Genomic DNA, 16,800 nt, shown 5'->3' on the forward strand with positions numbered 1-16,800 from the left:
ATGATGAACAAAGAGAAATGTTATTGATGATCTGAAAAATCATGAAAATTGATTCTTGAAGCAAAAAAAAGCAGTGAAAAGCAAAAGCTTGCAGAAAAAAAAATTACGAAAAAAAATAGAAAGAAAAAGAAAAAGCAAGCAGAAAAAGCCAATAGCCCTTAAAACCAAAAGGCAAGGGTAAAAAGGATCCAAGGCTTTGAGCATCAATGGATAGGAGGGCCCAAGGAAATAAATCCAGGCCTAAGTGGCTAAATCAAGCTGCAAAGTAGCTGTGTTCAAGAATCAACATACTTAACTAGGAGAATCAATAACACTATCCGAAATTCTAAGTTCCTAGAGAAGCCAATCATTCTAAACTTCAAAGGAAAAAGTGAGATGCCAAAACTGTTCAGAAGCAAAAAGCTACAAGTCCCGCTCATCTAATTAGAACTAATATTCATTGATATTTTGGAATTTATAGTATATTCTCTTCTTTTTTATCCTAATTGATTTTCAGTTGCTTGGGGACAAGCAACAATTTAAGTTTGGTGTTGTGATGAGCGGATAATTTATACGCTTTTTATGATTGTTTTTAGGTAGTTTTTAGTATGATCTAGTTACTTTAGGGATGTTTTCATTAGTTTTTATGCTAAATTCATATTTCTGGACTTTACTATAAGTTTGTGTATTTTTCTGTGATTTCAGGTATTTTCTGGCTGAAATTGAGGGACCTGAGCAAAATTCTGATAGGAGGCTGACAAAGGACTGCTGATGCTGTTGGAATCTGACCTCCCTGCACTCAAAATGGATTTTCTGGAGCTACAAAACTTCAAATGGCGCGCTCTCAACGGCGTTGGAAAATAGACATCCAGAGCTTTCCAACAATATATAATAGTTCATACTTTATTCGTGACTAGATGACGTAAACTGGCGCTCAACGCCAATTCCATGTTGCTGTCTGGAGTCAAACGCCAGAAACACGTCACGAACCAGAGTTGAATGCCCAAAACACGTTACAACTTGGTGCTCAACTCCAAGAGAAGCCTCAGCTCGTGGATAGATCAAGCTTAGCCCAAACATACACCAAGTGGGCCCTGGAAGTGGATTTATGCATCAATTACTTACTTCTGTAAACCCTAGTAGCTAGTTTAGTATAAATAGAACTTTTTACTAGTGTATTAGTCATCTTTGGTCTCAGTTTTATTCTATTATTCATCTGAGGAGACTATTGATCACGTTTTGGGGGCTGGCCATTTGGCCATGCCTGGACCTTTCACTTATGTATTTTCAACGGTGGAGTTTCTACACACCATAGATTAAGGGTGTGGAGCCTGCTATACCTCAAGTTTCAATGCAATTACTATTATCTTCTATCTAATTCAAATTATTCCTATTCTAAGATATTCGTTGCACTTCAACTTGATGAATGTGATGATCCGTGACACTCATCATCATTCTCACCTATGAACGCGCGTGACTGACAACCACTTCCGTTCTACCTTAGACCGGGCGCATATCTCTTGGATTCCTTAATCAGAATCTTCGTGGTATAAGCTAGAATTGATGGCGGCATTCATGGGAATCCAGAAAGTATAACCTTGTCTGTGGTATTCCGAGTAGGATTCCGGGATTGAATGACTGCGACAAGCTTCAAACTCCTGAAGGCCGGGCGTTAGTGACAGACGCAAAAGAATTACTTGAAATTCCCACCATTGGAGTACATGAGTAACTTTATCTTTACTTTCTGTTTATTTTTATTAATCATATTTAAACCAATAATCCATAATCAATTACTATCCGCCTGACTGAGATCTACAAGATGACCATAGCTTGCTTCATACCAACAATCTCTGTGGGATCGACCCTTACTCACGTAAGGTATTACTTGGACGACCCAGTACACTTGCTGGTTAGTTGTGCGGAGTTGTGACTAAGTGTAATTCACGTATGAGAGCTACCAAATTATTGGAGCCATTGTTGATGATCACAATTTCGTTCACCACCCACCCCACGCGAGTTACTCCCCTCACCCCACCAAAACACCCCCTCCTTTGAAAGACAACACAGAACACACAGCAAGAGCAAGCTTTAGCTCTTCCCCAAAATACAAACGAAGCACTCTGCCACTCTCTCATTCAAGCGACCATCCTCCTCCTTCCTCTCCAACTCGAGCTCTTCCCTCAGTTCCACACATGCTTCGTCCAGCCACCGCCGTCGAAGCCACCGCCTTGCTTGCCGGTCGTCTCCGGCGCTGTTCGAACTTCGAAGCCACTGTCGTCGCTGCAACTGGTCTTGCCTCGTTCCTCCATCGCGCAACCACTATCCCGCCACGTCGCCTCTGTTCCACCGCGTCAGCCCCACCGTCGTGCTCCTTGTTCCGCTCTGTGCTCTGTCTTGAAGGATCTAGTTCGTTCCTTAATTGATTAAGCAGGTAAGTACATTCATCTTCCCCCTTGACTAAGCCTGGTCGAGTTGGATTTTTCACAATGATACTACAATCTCTGCTTTCTTTAGAAGTTTTTTTTAACTGTAATTGTTGTTTTAAACTTTTAATTGGTTAGTTAATCTATAAATTTTCATCTTGCTTCTTCAATTGTTGTTATCATTGGTCATTACTGTGATTTAGGATTGTTAATGATCTTGAATATTGATTCTGATATGCTTTGATATGCAAGGGTTCTGAGAATGGTGACACTGAACTATGCAACTGTGGTCAGGGAAGTAAAAGCATATTTGAAAAAAGGTGTTGCAGCAAAGGAATTGCAGTCACATATTGCTGCATTTCCTGTATCTGCTCAGGAGAAGATAAATGCACTTCTTGAAAGATTATTTGATGTCGTCGAAAAGGCGTTTGGAAAAGAAGCTACTAAGAGGAAGAATCACCTTGCTGGTGCAGTTGCTGGAGATGACGAGGGATCGCAGCTGTTATTACTCAATGCTGCTGAGGAGTTCTGTTACAAGAAAGGTAGCAATGAGTTGAATGAGGTTGCACTTATTTTGAAAGCCCTCTATGATGTTGATTTGGTGGAGGAAGAGCACGTCGTGCATTGGTATTCAAAGGGACTAAAGGGTGATAAGAAGGACTCTCAGATATGGAAGAATGCTCAACCATTCATAGATTGTCTTTGGAATGCTGAATCAGAATCGGAGGAAGAATGAGAAAAGTTTGTGCTCAGTTATTGAATTAGTGGAACTGCATATTCAAGGGTTTAATGTGGATTTCAATGTTTCTTTTAAGTATTTTCGTTTGTTGAATTGGTTTCTCTCTTAGAGATGAATCAGAATCAGAATGCTGTCCATCCAGAAGGGTTAAACTAGTTAGCTATATGTTATAGAACTCTGGTTTTGGTCGTTTCTGCTTCTCCTGTATAATACTTAAGTGGTTCTTGATGTTTGAAATGGCTTGTACTTGCTTCTTAAGCAAAACCATGAGATATAAATGTAACACTGATGTTGGTTTTGCAGTTTATTGTTGCTTCTTAGTCTTAGGCATTGCCATATTTGCAAGGATAAAAATACAAACATGGAGAAGTGAAAGTAGTTGTGGAGATGCATATTTTTATGGTTTTAGGATTTCAATAAAACTAAACAAAAAGAAGCCATTTTTTTCGATTGACTAGGTTACAACTTACAACAGAACTTGATATTACAGCAAAAGTATCATCACCTTGTCCTAACTGCACACAACCAGTGTTGATATTACAGCAGAAGTAGCATCACCTGTCCTAACTGCACACAACCAGTGACGCTCCTAAAGTGATGAGAAAGGTTTTATGTGACTTTGATTGGTACCAACTTTGAATAAATGTTGTTGAAATTTGGATTATCTTTTAAATGTGTTTTGGACTTGGTCTCATCATTCTGAAGCTGAGCAACTAAATCCTTGCACATGTACCACGAAGGTCATCATGTGTTTCACACCTTAATTACGCACTTCAGTAAATGTTAGTATGTACTAATCAAGAAGTGTATTTTTGGTATCTAAATAACACTGATATTTGAATAATAACCTTATCTAAATTATTCAGGTCCTTACCCATTAATCAAGCCAATAAGTTTAAGAAAATAAATCACATAATAACAACATTTACATATTTCCAAACGATTTAAGTATACTACTAGTCCCCTACTTGTCAATAAACTTATCATAATGTAGTGGCAACAATTCAGTAGTTTTTGGATTAATCCTCATTGCTTCTAACTAGTATTGTCCTATCTGAAGAGGTTCAATCTTGATAAACAACTAAGTACTACCCTCATTGCTTCTGCTGGTATATAACGAATACTTCAATCTTGATATATGACAAACCCCAATTTGACGGTTTATCTTGTATTGATTTTAGGGGATTTTATAACCTTTTACTCACATTTATTCAATGAAATAGCATGGTTTTGTATATTCTCCTTTAATTGTGCTTAAGAGTGAAAACATGCTTTTTAGGTCTTAAAATGAATAAGTTTAATTCACCTTGATTCCATTAGATGCCTTGATATGTTTGGTAAGTGATTTAAGGTTTAGGAGGCAAAGATTGGATCAAGGGAATGAAGAAAGAAGCATGAAAAGTTGGAGAACTCATGAAGAAATGAAAGAACCGGAAAGCTGGCAAGCCGACCTCTTCGCACTTAAACGACCATAACTTGAGCTACAGAGGTCCAAATGATGCGGTTCCAGTTGGGTTAGAAAGCTAACATCCGGGGCTTCGAAACGATATAAGATTTGCCATAGTTGCTACAAGTATGGTGGCGCGCACGCGCATAGTACGCGCACGCACCGTTGCTGCCACCTAGTCCACTTGAAGCAAAACGTGGCCAGTCATCATTCTTCTATTCTTTTGTTGTAATTTCCTTTATATTGTTCTTATACTTTGTTGTAGATCTACTCTTATCCCTTCTATTTTCTTTCCATTCAATTCAAGGTAATTCATAATAATTGTGTTTCTTTTGATTGTTGTTGTTAATTTCTTTTAATAATTGTTGTTAGATTCTCTTCTTGTTGTTAATTTGCTTTGCTTTTCTTTTGTGCCTTCCAAGTGTTTGATGAAATGCTTGGTAGGATTTTAGTGTAGCTTTTGTTCCTCTTGGCTTTGGTTGAGTAATTAGTGACTCTTGAGTTATCTAATCCTTTTGTTGATTGATAATTAGAAGTTGCTAATTGATTTGAATACCTCTAAAGCTAGTCTTTCCTTTAGGAGTTGATTAGTACTTGAGGAATCAAATTGATTCATCCACTTGACTTTCCTCCATGGTTAGAGGTTAACTAAGTGGGAGTAATGGATAATTTGTTATCACAATTGAGGAGGATAACTAGGATAGGACTTCTAGTTCTCATATCTTGCCAAGAGCTTTATTAGTTGTTAGGTTATTTCCCTTGCCATTTATAATTGTTGTCTATAATCTCAAAAACCCCAAAATAACTCACAACCGATAACAAGACACTTTATTGTAAATTCTAGGGAGAACGACCCGAGGTTTAAATACTTCGGTTATTAATTTTAGGGGTTTGTACTTGTGACAAACAAATTTTTGTATGAAAGGATTTTTGCTTGGTTTAGAAACTATACTTTACAATGAGATTTCATTAGTGAAATTCTAAACCGTCAAAAATCCAATCATCAATATACAAAATGATGTTTCATTAACCAACACAATTTAGTGCAATGCTACAACAGGTTTAGTGTGGTTTTAGTCATCTTTAAGCCAATGACGGATCATAAATACAACAAAACAAATGCAAATTCCTGTAGAACTCGATAAACCAATGATCCTAACAAACAAAGAGGATTGATATGCATCCTGAATAAAAACATTCCATAGTCAATACCACACAAGAGACATAATGGAACCAATTGTAGCCCCAACAACCACCTGGATGAAGAATGGGTATAGGCTATGTATCCATCATTATACCCAGCAACATGGCCTCACATATCATACCAGCATTCCCAAATTTCAGAACTAGAACAGAAGCATCAAACGACAAAGGACAACTAGCTATAAATTGTCCATAAAATGTAGGTTCATAACGGCTCCTTGGAGTCTTTTCCAGTGCACGCATCTGAACAAGCGTGTTCCATGCATCTTCAACAACTTGAGGATTTGGTGCATCCAGAGATTTTTGAAGCAAAACTGCCATCAAAACCATGACAGTTGATCAATGTACAGAGAATTAAAGGAAAAAGCGGGAGAAAAAAGAGAGGAGGGGAGAAAGAGAAGGGGGGTGGGATAATGAAAATTACATCTACAATCAGTAAGGCATTTAAAATTATCAAATATTCTGCAACATCCAAGTTACAATATTTAAAGTTATTGCCCACTCTAGATGAATAAACTCAAGCTCTACTATAAGCAGTCTTAAAAATTCAACTTAAATAGAGAGTCTTAACACTATGATTTAATAAAGCCCACAACTGTTAAGAGATATCAGAGCAATATTTGGTAAATATACAAATATTCAAAGTGCTATAGGGATAGAGTTTTCATATAAAAATCATTAGTAACTAGAGTATTCCTATAAAAAGCATTGATGATGATAATAATAATAACAACAACAATAACAATAATGATAATTACAATAGTTTCTTCTCAAGATATCAAGATCATATTAACTAACCTTTTGGATCATTGATAGCCTTAGATCCAGCACAACACAGTGAAAGGGGTTGATAGAATGCTTTTAAGAGATTGTGATTAGGTGGTTACACATTCTTTTTTTCCTCCAGTTTTTGAGTTTAGGGTGGTAGTAATCTTTTCAGTATAGCCTTGTAAGTACTAGGTTCTGGTGGTGAACAAATCTATATATTTAAAAAAGTGAAACTTGTTTAGTGCAATTTTGATGAACAAGGTGCTTGTAGTTGGGAACTCAAATCTTCTATCCTATTTTTCAGTGTGAATAATTTTGAAGATGTTGGATTTGAAAATCTTAAAATAGAAGAAAAAGGGAGGTCTCATGATTTTACAAGTGTTAGATCTTCATTGAAGGAACTAAGGAGACAGGAAAATTCGAAAATGGGATAGAAGATTTCACTTCCCTAATGAGACTTGTACATTACTCATTGATTTTCTTTACTAATGTCATCTTCCCAATCCCCCCAATTTATGTCATGTGCAAGGAGTAATTGTTACTTGTTAGTTCCTATAAATAAATTAAAAAAGAAGAAAAAAATTATTTTTTATTCTATGGTCATCTTGAATAGCTTATTCTTGGTATAAAGTATAAACCACTTCTTCCTAGTTATCATACAAAATGCCTTTGTATTATAGATAGAGGTTCTTATACCCAAATAATTTTTACCAAGTTTTCAATGCCTAGCAAGTAAATATTGTAAATATGTATTATTTGGGGTCACTTTGATAAAAAGATAACATTATGTTGGTGTTGTAAAAACTGATTAAATTATAGTATCTGTATTCTAACCCTATCATGAAAATTTGTTCAAACACATTTGTCCTTCTCAAAGCAGCTTCTTTCTTCTTTCTTTTTCATTTTTTCTTAAGAAAAATAGTTTTGTAGACTTCCAAAGTATACTACAACTAATTGGGCTACTATAGTAATACTTCTAATTGAGCTACTCATGGCTATTTGGCCCCATTTCTGTTACAGAAATTTAAACTAATCGTCTCTCTTTCCTTTTTCTTTTTTAATTTATTTATTTTTTATCCTATTTTCTTAATACATTTTATACCTCAGATAAAGAAAAAGTGTTAAAATCTGATATTAAAATTCAAAGCAAGTTTGGTACCGGTTATTTCTTGTGTTTATTATGTACAAGAACAAATCAAACCTACATATAAAATGAAGAACCATGAACAGGAGGGTTTATTATTTGCTTGGAATGTGGGGTGTAGAAGTATCATTTTGGAGGGTGATGCAGAGTTATCGAGAGAGAGAAAACAAGAGTTCAACCATTCTCACAATGGCACCACTGCAGGATATCCTTAAATATGTTGGCTGGTTTATAGGTTTAGTAGTTGTATAGTTGTATTATTTGTAGGGAATATAATAAAGTGACCAATTTTCTATATCAGCAACATAATAAGCATAAAAGTATATCAAGCAATTAAACCTGCAAGAGAATCCAAGCATACAGCTGTTACAAGGCACCCTTCCAAGTTTAGTAAGGAAAGGTTTTGCAACCCTGAAATGAACCAAGACATCATCGAAAATTAATGAAGCATAGATAATTATGAAATACTGAAACTCAAGAATTCTGTTCAAACTGGCAAGCTGAGATGCTAGTATTGTATATTAGTACTGTTTATAGTTCACACTGCAACATGTCTACTTACTAACATAAACAATATCAACTACAGAAATTACAAGGACAAATGGAAAAATAAAGAGACTTTTCCAAGAATGATTTATACAACTGAAATCTACATCAAAAAAATGAAGCACAAGGAAGATTGGATATATAACTGAAATTTTTTCCCCGAAAAGACAAATTGATTGGTTGATAGCTGCATTCAGAATTATAACCATATATTCACATAAAAACAGAAAACAAAGAAAAATCCATGGAAGAAGATGAAAATGCTAGGTTGAACCTATAAAATAAAAAATCCTAATTGTTCTGAAACACCACAAAAATACAAGGAAACGAAAAGTACCTTTTAGAAAGCTGATGCCAAAATTAGTGACTTTACTGCAAGAAATCTCAAGACTCTCCAAACACGCCAACTCTGGAAGCAAATTGAATAAAATACATTGTTCTGTTAATCATTGAACCATGTGTTGACTAAAACAACAGTGACTATACTTCCATATGTACACATCACACTGACAATTATACAGTAGTTAAGCATAGTTGCAATGTGTTCTTTCTTAGAGAAATAAAAGTATTCACACACTTGAACTCATTAGCCTTCAGGAGAAAAGGTTTTGATATCTTCAATTCCATACAAGATAACCATAAAACAGACCCTGTTTTATCTAATTCCTAAACCAGCCGACCTTGTAACCATTGAAACAGCTACACTAATTACTGATATTAGAGAAATACTTAAATATTTTGGCAGCACCGCACCTGACCAGTAAAAGCATAGCATACGGCAGACAACATGATTCATACCATCAGATTAAATTCATAATATTATATTTAAAATGTTTAAACATGATCTGGATCTCAGAAGTGTTAATCTTTCTAACTACCTTTCCTAAACATCGTAGTTTCTAGCCATTGAGATCAAGGTTCTCGCACCATAAACATGACAAAACCTTGTTGATCTTAGAATCTAGATCAATTATGTGAACTTATTTAAAAAAAATGCGACTAACCATAAGAACAAGTTTGAATAATCCATCAAAGCAAGAAGCTCGATATATTACTTACTAGAGAGCAAAACAGAGAGAAAAAGAAAGAGAGAGGGGGGATGCATACTCCTTTATTGAAAGCAGCAACGAAGAGGTCGGTGGCAAGGCCAAGAAAGCACAATGAGAAGCAAAGCCCATTCTGGAGGTGCACTGTCGGTAAGGACATCTTCATCTCCATGAAGATCCAAATGAGAGTGGTGATTATGAAGATTGTGGTGATATGGTAATTATTATTATTATTATTATTATTATTATTATTATTATTATTATTATTAAATTACTGAATTCTACGTCTTATTATCAAAAAACAGAAATTCAACTAATTTTAATTCAGTCTGATTGAAATCCAATAATAAAGGTTAGAATTTTCTGATAAATATCTTTTCCTTTGACAAAATTCACAATTAAGTGTATGGTACTATGACTCTTCTATGTGGGCAAAGCATGATGTTCTGGCCATGCTGTCTCCAACATGGAGAAGCTCCTTGGAAGATGCTTTTTTTTGGATTGGTGGTTGGAGACCAACCATGGCTTTTCACCTTCTATATTCCAAGGTTGGGTTGCAATTTGAGGCCAAGTTGGATGAAGTCCTTCAGGGTCTAAGAACATCTGATTTGGGTGATCTATTAGCAACTCAGCTAGCTCAAATTGATGAGATTCAGAAGAGGACAATCACAGAGGAGAGGAAAATCACAGATATGATGGCAACACATCAAGAAACAGTGGCAGATGCATCAATGGTGGAACTTTCTCATGCTGTTTCTTAGATGTTAAGGGCCAATGAAACTGACAAGGGTGGAAAGAAAGAGGTAGAGGAGAGGGTTGATTCAGCTCTGATGCCAAAGGAGGAAGGATTGAAGGAGATTTTGCAAAGTGCTGATGGTTTAAGGCTTAGAACACTTCAAGGTATTGTCAATATTCTGAGGCCAAAACAGTGCATTCACTTCTTGATTGCAGCTACAGAACTACACCTCAGGCTGCATGAGTGGGGCAAGAAGAGGGATACAAGCAGAAGGGTCAATGAAGGCACTTATAGTGATGAGGGTACAACCCATGATTTGTCAACTTCAAGATAACACTAACAATTGCAACTTTGGAACCATTCAGAATCAAGGATTCTACCTTGGATTTTTATCTTGTTTTATTTAAGACACATTTAATTAGGATAGCATGAAAGCAAACTAAATTTTTTCTATTGTTGTTGTCTGCAATAAACCCAGCAAAGGGTCTTATTGATTTATGCATCGATTTGAGTTAGACCTCTGCTTAAATATCATGTGATCAATTGCAATATTTCACATTGGCAAAATGTTAAATGAATTCAGGTTTCTGAAACAAACCAAGGCATACTTATGAACATAATAACATTGCAAAGTACATCTAACTAGCCATTAAACATATTACAAGCACAATGAAGTATTTCCATAATCCATCTTAAGAACAATGCCGTTTGAAATAAGATCATTACCTTAGTAATAGACTTTTGAGAACTCAAGCAAGCCACAGCATCTTTCACCTCTACAGTAACACCAAAGATTGGATACAGTTAAAATATATGGACAGTTTTGGTATGTAATAATTCAATATTTGAAAGAAACAGAAAAATTGATTCGAAACTTATTAGAGTAAAATTGAACCTTTTTATCTAACTTGCGATTGGACTTTGATTCTGCCCTGCAAAAGCGAGAGAAGAACATAAATAACTGCAAACTCTAGCTCAAATCGCAAAGTAGATTTTAAACTTTGGAAACTAGGAAAACAGGGAAGGAGGGGAAGATATTAACTTTTCCCCTGGCCATGGACAGAAAAGCCAGCAAGGATGGGGATGACGTGCCGAGCTACCTGGGTTCCGGATAGATGGAAGAGGAAGAAGCAGGAGCGCTGAGCCTAGGGACGCGGCGGCAAAGAAACTAGGGCTAAGGTTTTGACGTTTTGGTTTGGGATTTTCACTGGTTTGCTTCAGAGGGGGCATGATTAGGGGAATTGGAGAAAATGAAGTTCTTTTTATGTTTTGCTTTGCTTCAGGGGGCACGAATAATTAGGGGAATTGAAGAAGATGAAGAACGATTGATTTTTTATATATATATTTTTGTTTTGTTGTTTAAATTAATTGAAACTATAAAATTAAGATTAATTGATGTCTATTTTAATAATTTTCATCTAAAAATGATTTTGAATAGTGTAATTCAAACAATATTTATTTTACTATAATCCATTTTTATATAAAGATGGCCAAACATAAATCACTTCAATACAAACTCACTTTTCATCAAAATCAAGTTTGCAAAATCAATTTTATACAAACTGGTATCCAAACACACACGGAGTATCTTTGAAGGATTAACCAAATAAGAACATAAAACAAAATGTACTCTCTAAAATAACAGTTTTGTTAAAAATCGTGTCAATATACATCACATTAAAGGAAGAGAAAATTCTTCAGAACAGTTTTGATGAGTTGTGCTTAAATCTTAAGAGTGCTTATTCCCAGCCAGTGAGGACAACACCTCCGGGTGCAGGAACGGAAGCCTGTGGAGCTGGAACTGGCTCCCAGTCACCTGCAGCTGCGGATACAAAAGAACTTAGGTCAAATATATTGCCATCACAGTTTCTGACAGAACTATGGTAAGGCGTACCGATTTTCTTGCATATTGAGGGAGAACGATTCAACACAACAACAATCTAGAATTATTTGACTAGAACATATTAGAAGCAAATGCGACAATTATGTTGCATCAAATTTAACAGACTAATGGGAGAACAAATACACAGACTTGATAGACAGAAAATTTCAATAGATAAAATTGAACTTAAATCACGCATGTGACTAACAGATCCAGAGTAGAAACAATTATTCTTACCAGCATCTGGGGCCCAGTTAGCAGGTGCAGCTACAATGGGTTGTTGAGGAACTGGTTCAGCCCAGGATTGTTCAGCTGTAACAGCCCCCCATTCCCCATCAGCTGCAGGGAAGCCGGCAATGCCAGCAGCACCAAAATCTTGAATGGCATATTCTGGGGCAGATGGTAATTCCTCCTCCTCTTGTTGCTTGGCCTCTTCAGGTTCTCTATAGAAAAATAAATCCACCTACACATGAAAAGTCGACATAATTTAGCTAAAGTTCAAAGGAAACAACATAATAAGACTACTATCTTTTGATAAAATATGAATTTTTTTGGGTTTTAGGACAGGCGTGTAGCAAAATTGGTTTAGAACATCTGTATAATTTTGAACCCCAAACTATTTTATCATGTGAATTACTCAAATTTTTTACACCTGTATGTACTGCAAGAAAGATTGTTCTAAAAAAGTGCATACCAGATGAGACATTTGCAATGCAAACATTGGAAAACACACAATAAATCTAAAAGAGCTACAAAATAATAATAGTTCAACCCGTTAAGAGCAAAATTAGTTTACCATCACATCCCACTTAAGCCTTGGACGAATAGTACCCCTTATCTGCAGAACCATCCTTGCTAATTACCAAAACAGACAACCAATATTGTGCTTCCCCTTGTTATTGGCAAGAATGCCAACATCAACATAGCGCATCGGAGAATCAGTGTCGTAGAAGGCAATCGTCGGAATATTTCCAAGAGCACCTTTCTTAATGGGCTGCACATATTTTAAAAAATAAAAAAATAGAAAAGCAAACTCAAAATGAGATAAACTAATAACAGAATTTCAAACTCCCATAAAAACATATTGACAGTTAATTGTGAAACAACATACACCACTACACTCAACACAAGTGAAAAAAATAAGTTTCAAACATCTAAAAAAAGTGGCACCTGATGATCAGTCCTTGGATCAGTAAGAATGAGTAGGCGAGGCTCGTTATAGGATGTCTGCATCTGATTAGTGAATGTTCCAGGAGTGTGCCTTCCAGCAATTACATTCGCACCCGTGTATTGGGCAAACTTCAAGACTGCCCTCTGACCATATGGCCTAGCAGACTGAACAATGATGTCCTGAGGGTTCTCGATGGCAACAATAATCCTAGCAGCAAGTTGGAGCTTCTCCCATGTCTTGCCAAGGTTAATTATGTAGATACCTGGGGACAAAGAATACGAAAAATCAACCAAGCCATAAAAATATTTTCCTACTGCAAAGGGAAGCATCGGAAAGATTAAAGGCGTGTATATGGTTCATAAATTTTGGGACAAAAGTTGCTTTTTCATCAGAAACTCATTGGTAAAATTATGATAATAAGCTGTTTTGAAAACAATGTGATAATGCAAGTACACATATTCATGTCAAAATCCTTATTAATAATTAAATTGACCCTTTCAATCAATAGCACAAACCAAATCGAGAACAATTGACAAACACTAGTCTATAACAAACTAATAAAAATGTCTCCCAAAAAAAGAACCCTACACACGAAAAGATAAATAGAAGAAAAAATGCTAAATCCACTGAAGAGCAAGGAGTATCTGGACCCCAAAGAAATTACACAAATATGTGTTTTTCATTAGATTTCAAGAACTAAACTAGTCGTATAACCCTAAAGAAAATATCAAAAGAAGCGTGGGTTACCATCATTGCGGTGCTTGAAAATGTAGCGTTCTATCTGGAAGTCGCAGTTTTTGGTTCCAAGATGAACCTCAGCTGCGAGCATCATTTGGATGTCTTGCTCCTTCTGCGAGAGCTGGCGCGACACTGCAGCGGTTGTGGCGGTGGAAGTGGCCATCGTTGGGGAGGAGAGTTGGTCTCTTGAGAGATTCGTAGTAGCAGCCGCAGTTATAAGAAGAAGGTTTCACGACTTAGGGTTTTTTAAAAGGGTTGTTTTTCTCACAAGGGCTTTTATGGCCGGTTGAAGTTACTCTAAATATATAACAGAGTTTATTTTTTGGACTCTACTTCAATCTTAGACTCAATAAAATCTAAATATTTTTGTGCCCCAATTATATCAGGTTTAAATTAGGTTAAAATTGGGTCTTTAAAACTTTAACAACAATTTATAAAAAAATTTATGATACACTTATTTATAAAAAAGAAATTTATTATTAAAAAGTTGATATTCATATTTGAATTTAAATTTATGCATAAATTCTAATTTGATGCTTTTTTATCTATTTTCTAATTCAACAAGTGATTAAAAATAAAACAATAAGCTTATAATTATTATAACATAATATTAAAATTAATTTAAAACATATATATCTTTTTTAGATCCCTTAGGATACACATGGATCGAGTGAAGGCAAGTTCGCCTTGACTCGGACCTAGTCTGAAATAATGACCCGGTCTATTTTTGAGACCCTTATCCGATTTTAAACCTAGTAAAATCACACCAAATTAACCCCTAAAATATTCGAGATCGGATCAAGTCTTTGGACTAGACCGGACTATGTGCATCGCTATTTCTCACAATCAATCAGTTGAGATTTGAAAAGTATAGATGTCATTCCAAAATGGTTAAAAATCTTAAAGAGAATAAAACCACTAAAATTACTTGAAATTATCAAATATTTTAAACAAAATTACCTTTGAAATTTGTTAATGATAAAGATATTTTTAATTATTCTAAAATATGATAAAAATAATAAAATATAAAATGCTATTTTTTATAAGTAACAAATAATATTTATATTTGATAAGTTACTTGTTTATTTAATTTGAAATTTTGTGAGAATATGGAAGTTTTGAACTTTTCTGGAGAGTTGGAGTTTGGGGACGGTGCTAAGTGGAGTAGTAAAAGTGGAATAGTAAAAGAAAAGAGAAGACATTCAATAAGGTAGGATTAGGATTTTCAATAAGTGAAATTACTAAAAAGCTCTTAGCCCATAAATTTACTAGTCCAGAATACATTGTTACTTCAAACTAAATTTTACTCAAGTTACAAATACATTCAGCATAGAGACCAGTGACCCACCATAACCCCCAAATGTGAGCCCAAACCTAGATTCAAGTACATATCTAGTACAAAGTTCACGACGAATATGAAAAAACTATTGGAGTAAACTGATGACAAAGGTAGTCAACTAATAAAATTAGGAAGCATTAAACCAATTAATTACTGCATTGCTACATAGATTAAAATTTAAAAAGGCATCAAAGCATGCTTCAGTAAAAATTCCTTCCATTCTAAAAAATATACAGTGCCAGTGATCATTGCCAAAGTTGATTAACAGACAAAAATGTTATGCTGAAATATGTTCACCCCACAACTTTTAGTTATACACAGTCTTAGTAAAATGGATGGTTCACGATCTTATCTCCGACCTTTTTTCAGTAGCTCTTTTCACCTCTGCCTCTCGCCGTTTTTGCTGCCTGCCCAACAAAAACACCGTCACTGTATCAATCGCATGTTGTCATCTCTTGTTAGTTTTGTGGATCTCTCTCGTTAGCTTTCATATGTCATCTATTCTAGTCCCACCTCCTATCTCCTCTACATGATTGAACAAATGCCAAACTGGAATCAAGATACATAAATACAACGCATAAAATTCAAGGTTGTTTATGTACTTACACAAATAGCATGTACCCACTGCCAGCATTAACAGCAGATAGAATTGCTGCATGAGCCCCAACAGTAGATACAGAATCCTGCCCCACAGAGGGCAGAGGATTTTTTCGATCACCATCCACCTGGAACAAAATCATTCACTAAAAATTTGTTAGCACAATGAGCCAATTAAGAATGTCCCTGAAGTTGCAGTTGCAAAGTTTAGATGAACACCTTATCCCATTTTGATTTTTTGTTCTGTCTACCATCCCGATTAATAGAGTCAGCTATAGGTGGCACCAAACCACTTGCAGCCACAGCAGAACCACCTGTGCAAAAACAATATCATAAAAGCACTATAAGATAACATCATAAATATATGAAAAATGACACCTAAGAAAAAGCTTCACTATTGCACAAAACATCTAGGAGGTTTCTGGACCTGCAACAGGCAAGCTGATTCTGGGAGCACCTGCTGCTACGATTCCCGGTTGTGTTCCCCCAGCGATAAATTCCATCTTCTGTGCTTTCTTCTTCTCATGTTCTTTCCTTTCACTTTCACGCCTCATATCAGCCTCTGTTTGTTCATTTAAGGCACCAAAAAATAAATAGAAGTTAAAAAATAGAAAAACCAGTATTTGCTGCAAAATCAAGAGAAATAAAATAGATGAGATTGGAAAAATATTAAAAACAGATGCTCAGAGATGGAAGCCAAAATATAGACATGCCAAGAACTAATGCCTAAACCTAGCAAATATTCAGTTTGCCAAGTCAAGACCAAGAAAAATTGACAATAAAAAAATTAACAGAAAAATCTAGAAGGCCTCATTTTCTTGAAGGTAACACTACATAATCTGATAAAATTATACTTCATCAAGAGTATAATAATTACTATAAAAGGTAGTGCTGCATTGCAGCCCAAAAGATAACCTCTAATGTATTTGTAGTGCAAGCAAAACACATTCTGACAGTTAAAAAAGGATTTTAACATCATTAAATACTTTAAAGTTTAAACACACTGCCAGCTTGGAATAAACAACCTACTGTGGCCTAACAC

At 35.5% G+C, this 16,800-nt stretch overlaps 3 protein-coding genes and 1 pseudogene across 3 annotated transcripts; 2 read left to right on the plus strand and 2 right to left on the minus strand.

Moving 5' to 3' along the window:
* The first annotated feature begins 2,664 nt into the window (after positions 1 to 2,664).
* Positions 2,665 to 3,138, plus strand: LOC107472089 (eukaryotic translation initiation factor 5-like). Its single transcript, XM_016091649.3, has one exon. It carries the CDS (start codon positions 2,665 to 2,667, stop codon positions 3,136 to 3,138), a length of 474 nt encoding a protein of 157 aa, XP_015947135.1.
* Positions 3,139 to 9,720: 6,582 nt separating this feature from the next.
* LOC107472088 (protein DELAY OF GERMINATION 1-like) lies at positions 9,721 to 10,397 on the plus strand. Its single transcript, XM_021134364.2, is given in 1 exon segment — positions 9,721 to 10,397. A coding segment is annotated over 1 exon segment (645 nt). The 3' UTR covers positions 10,366 to 10,397.
* A 1,127-nt stretch (positions 10,398 to 11,524) lies between these two features.
* Positions 11,525 to 14,035, minus strand: LOC107472087 (40S ribosomal protein SA). The gene is given in 5 exon segments (XM_021134365.2): positions 11,525 to 11,853; positions 12,151 to 12,376; positions 12,710 to 12,907; positions 13,084 to 13,346; positions 13,832 to 14,035. Coding segments are annotated over 5 exon segments (924 nt in total). The 5' UTR covers positions 13,986 to 14,035; the 3' UTR covers positions 11,525 to 11,770.
* A 1,064-nt stretch (positions 14,036 to 15,099) lies between these two features.
* The window catches only part of LOC107472084 (uncharacterized), a 4,251-nt pseudogene continuing 2,550 nt past the window's right edge, over positions 15,100 to 16,800 (minus strand).

The sequence above is a fragment of the Arachis duranensis genome, chromosome 2 (genome assembly GCF_000817695.3).
Source record: "Arachis duranensis cultivar V14167 chromosome 2, aradu.V14167.gnm2.J7QH, whole genome shotgun sequence".
Lineage (NCBI taxonomy): Eukaryota > Viridiplantae > Streptophyta > Magnoliopsida > Fabales > Fabaceae > Arachis > Arachis duranensis.

Coding starts and splice junctions, on each gene's coding strand:
- LOC107472089 (XM_016091649.3), top strand. CDS start 2,665: ATGGTGACACTGAACTATGCAACTGTGGTCAGGGAAGTAAAAGCATAT.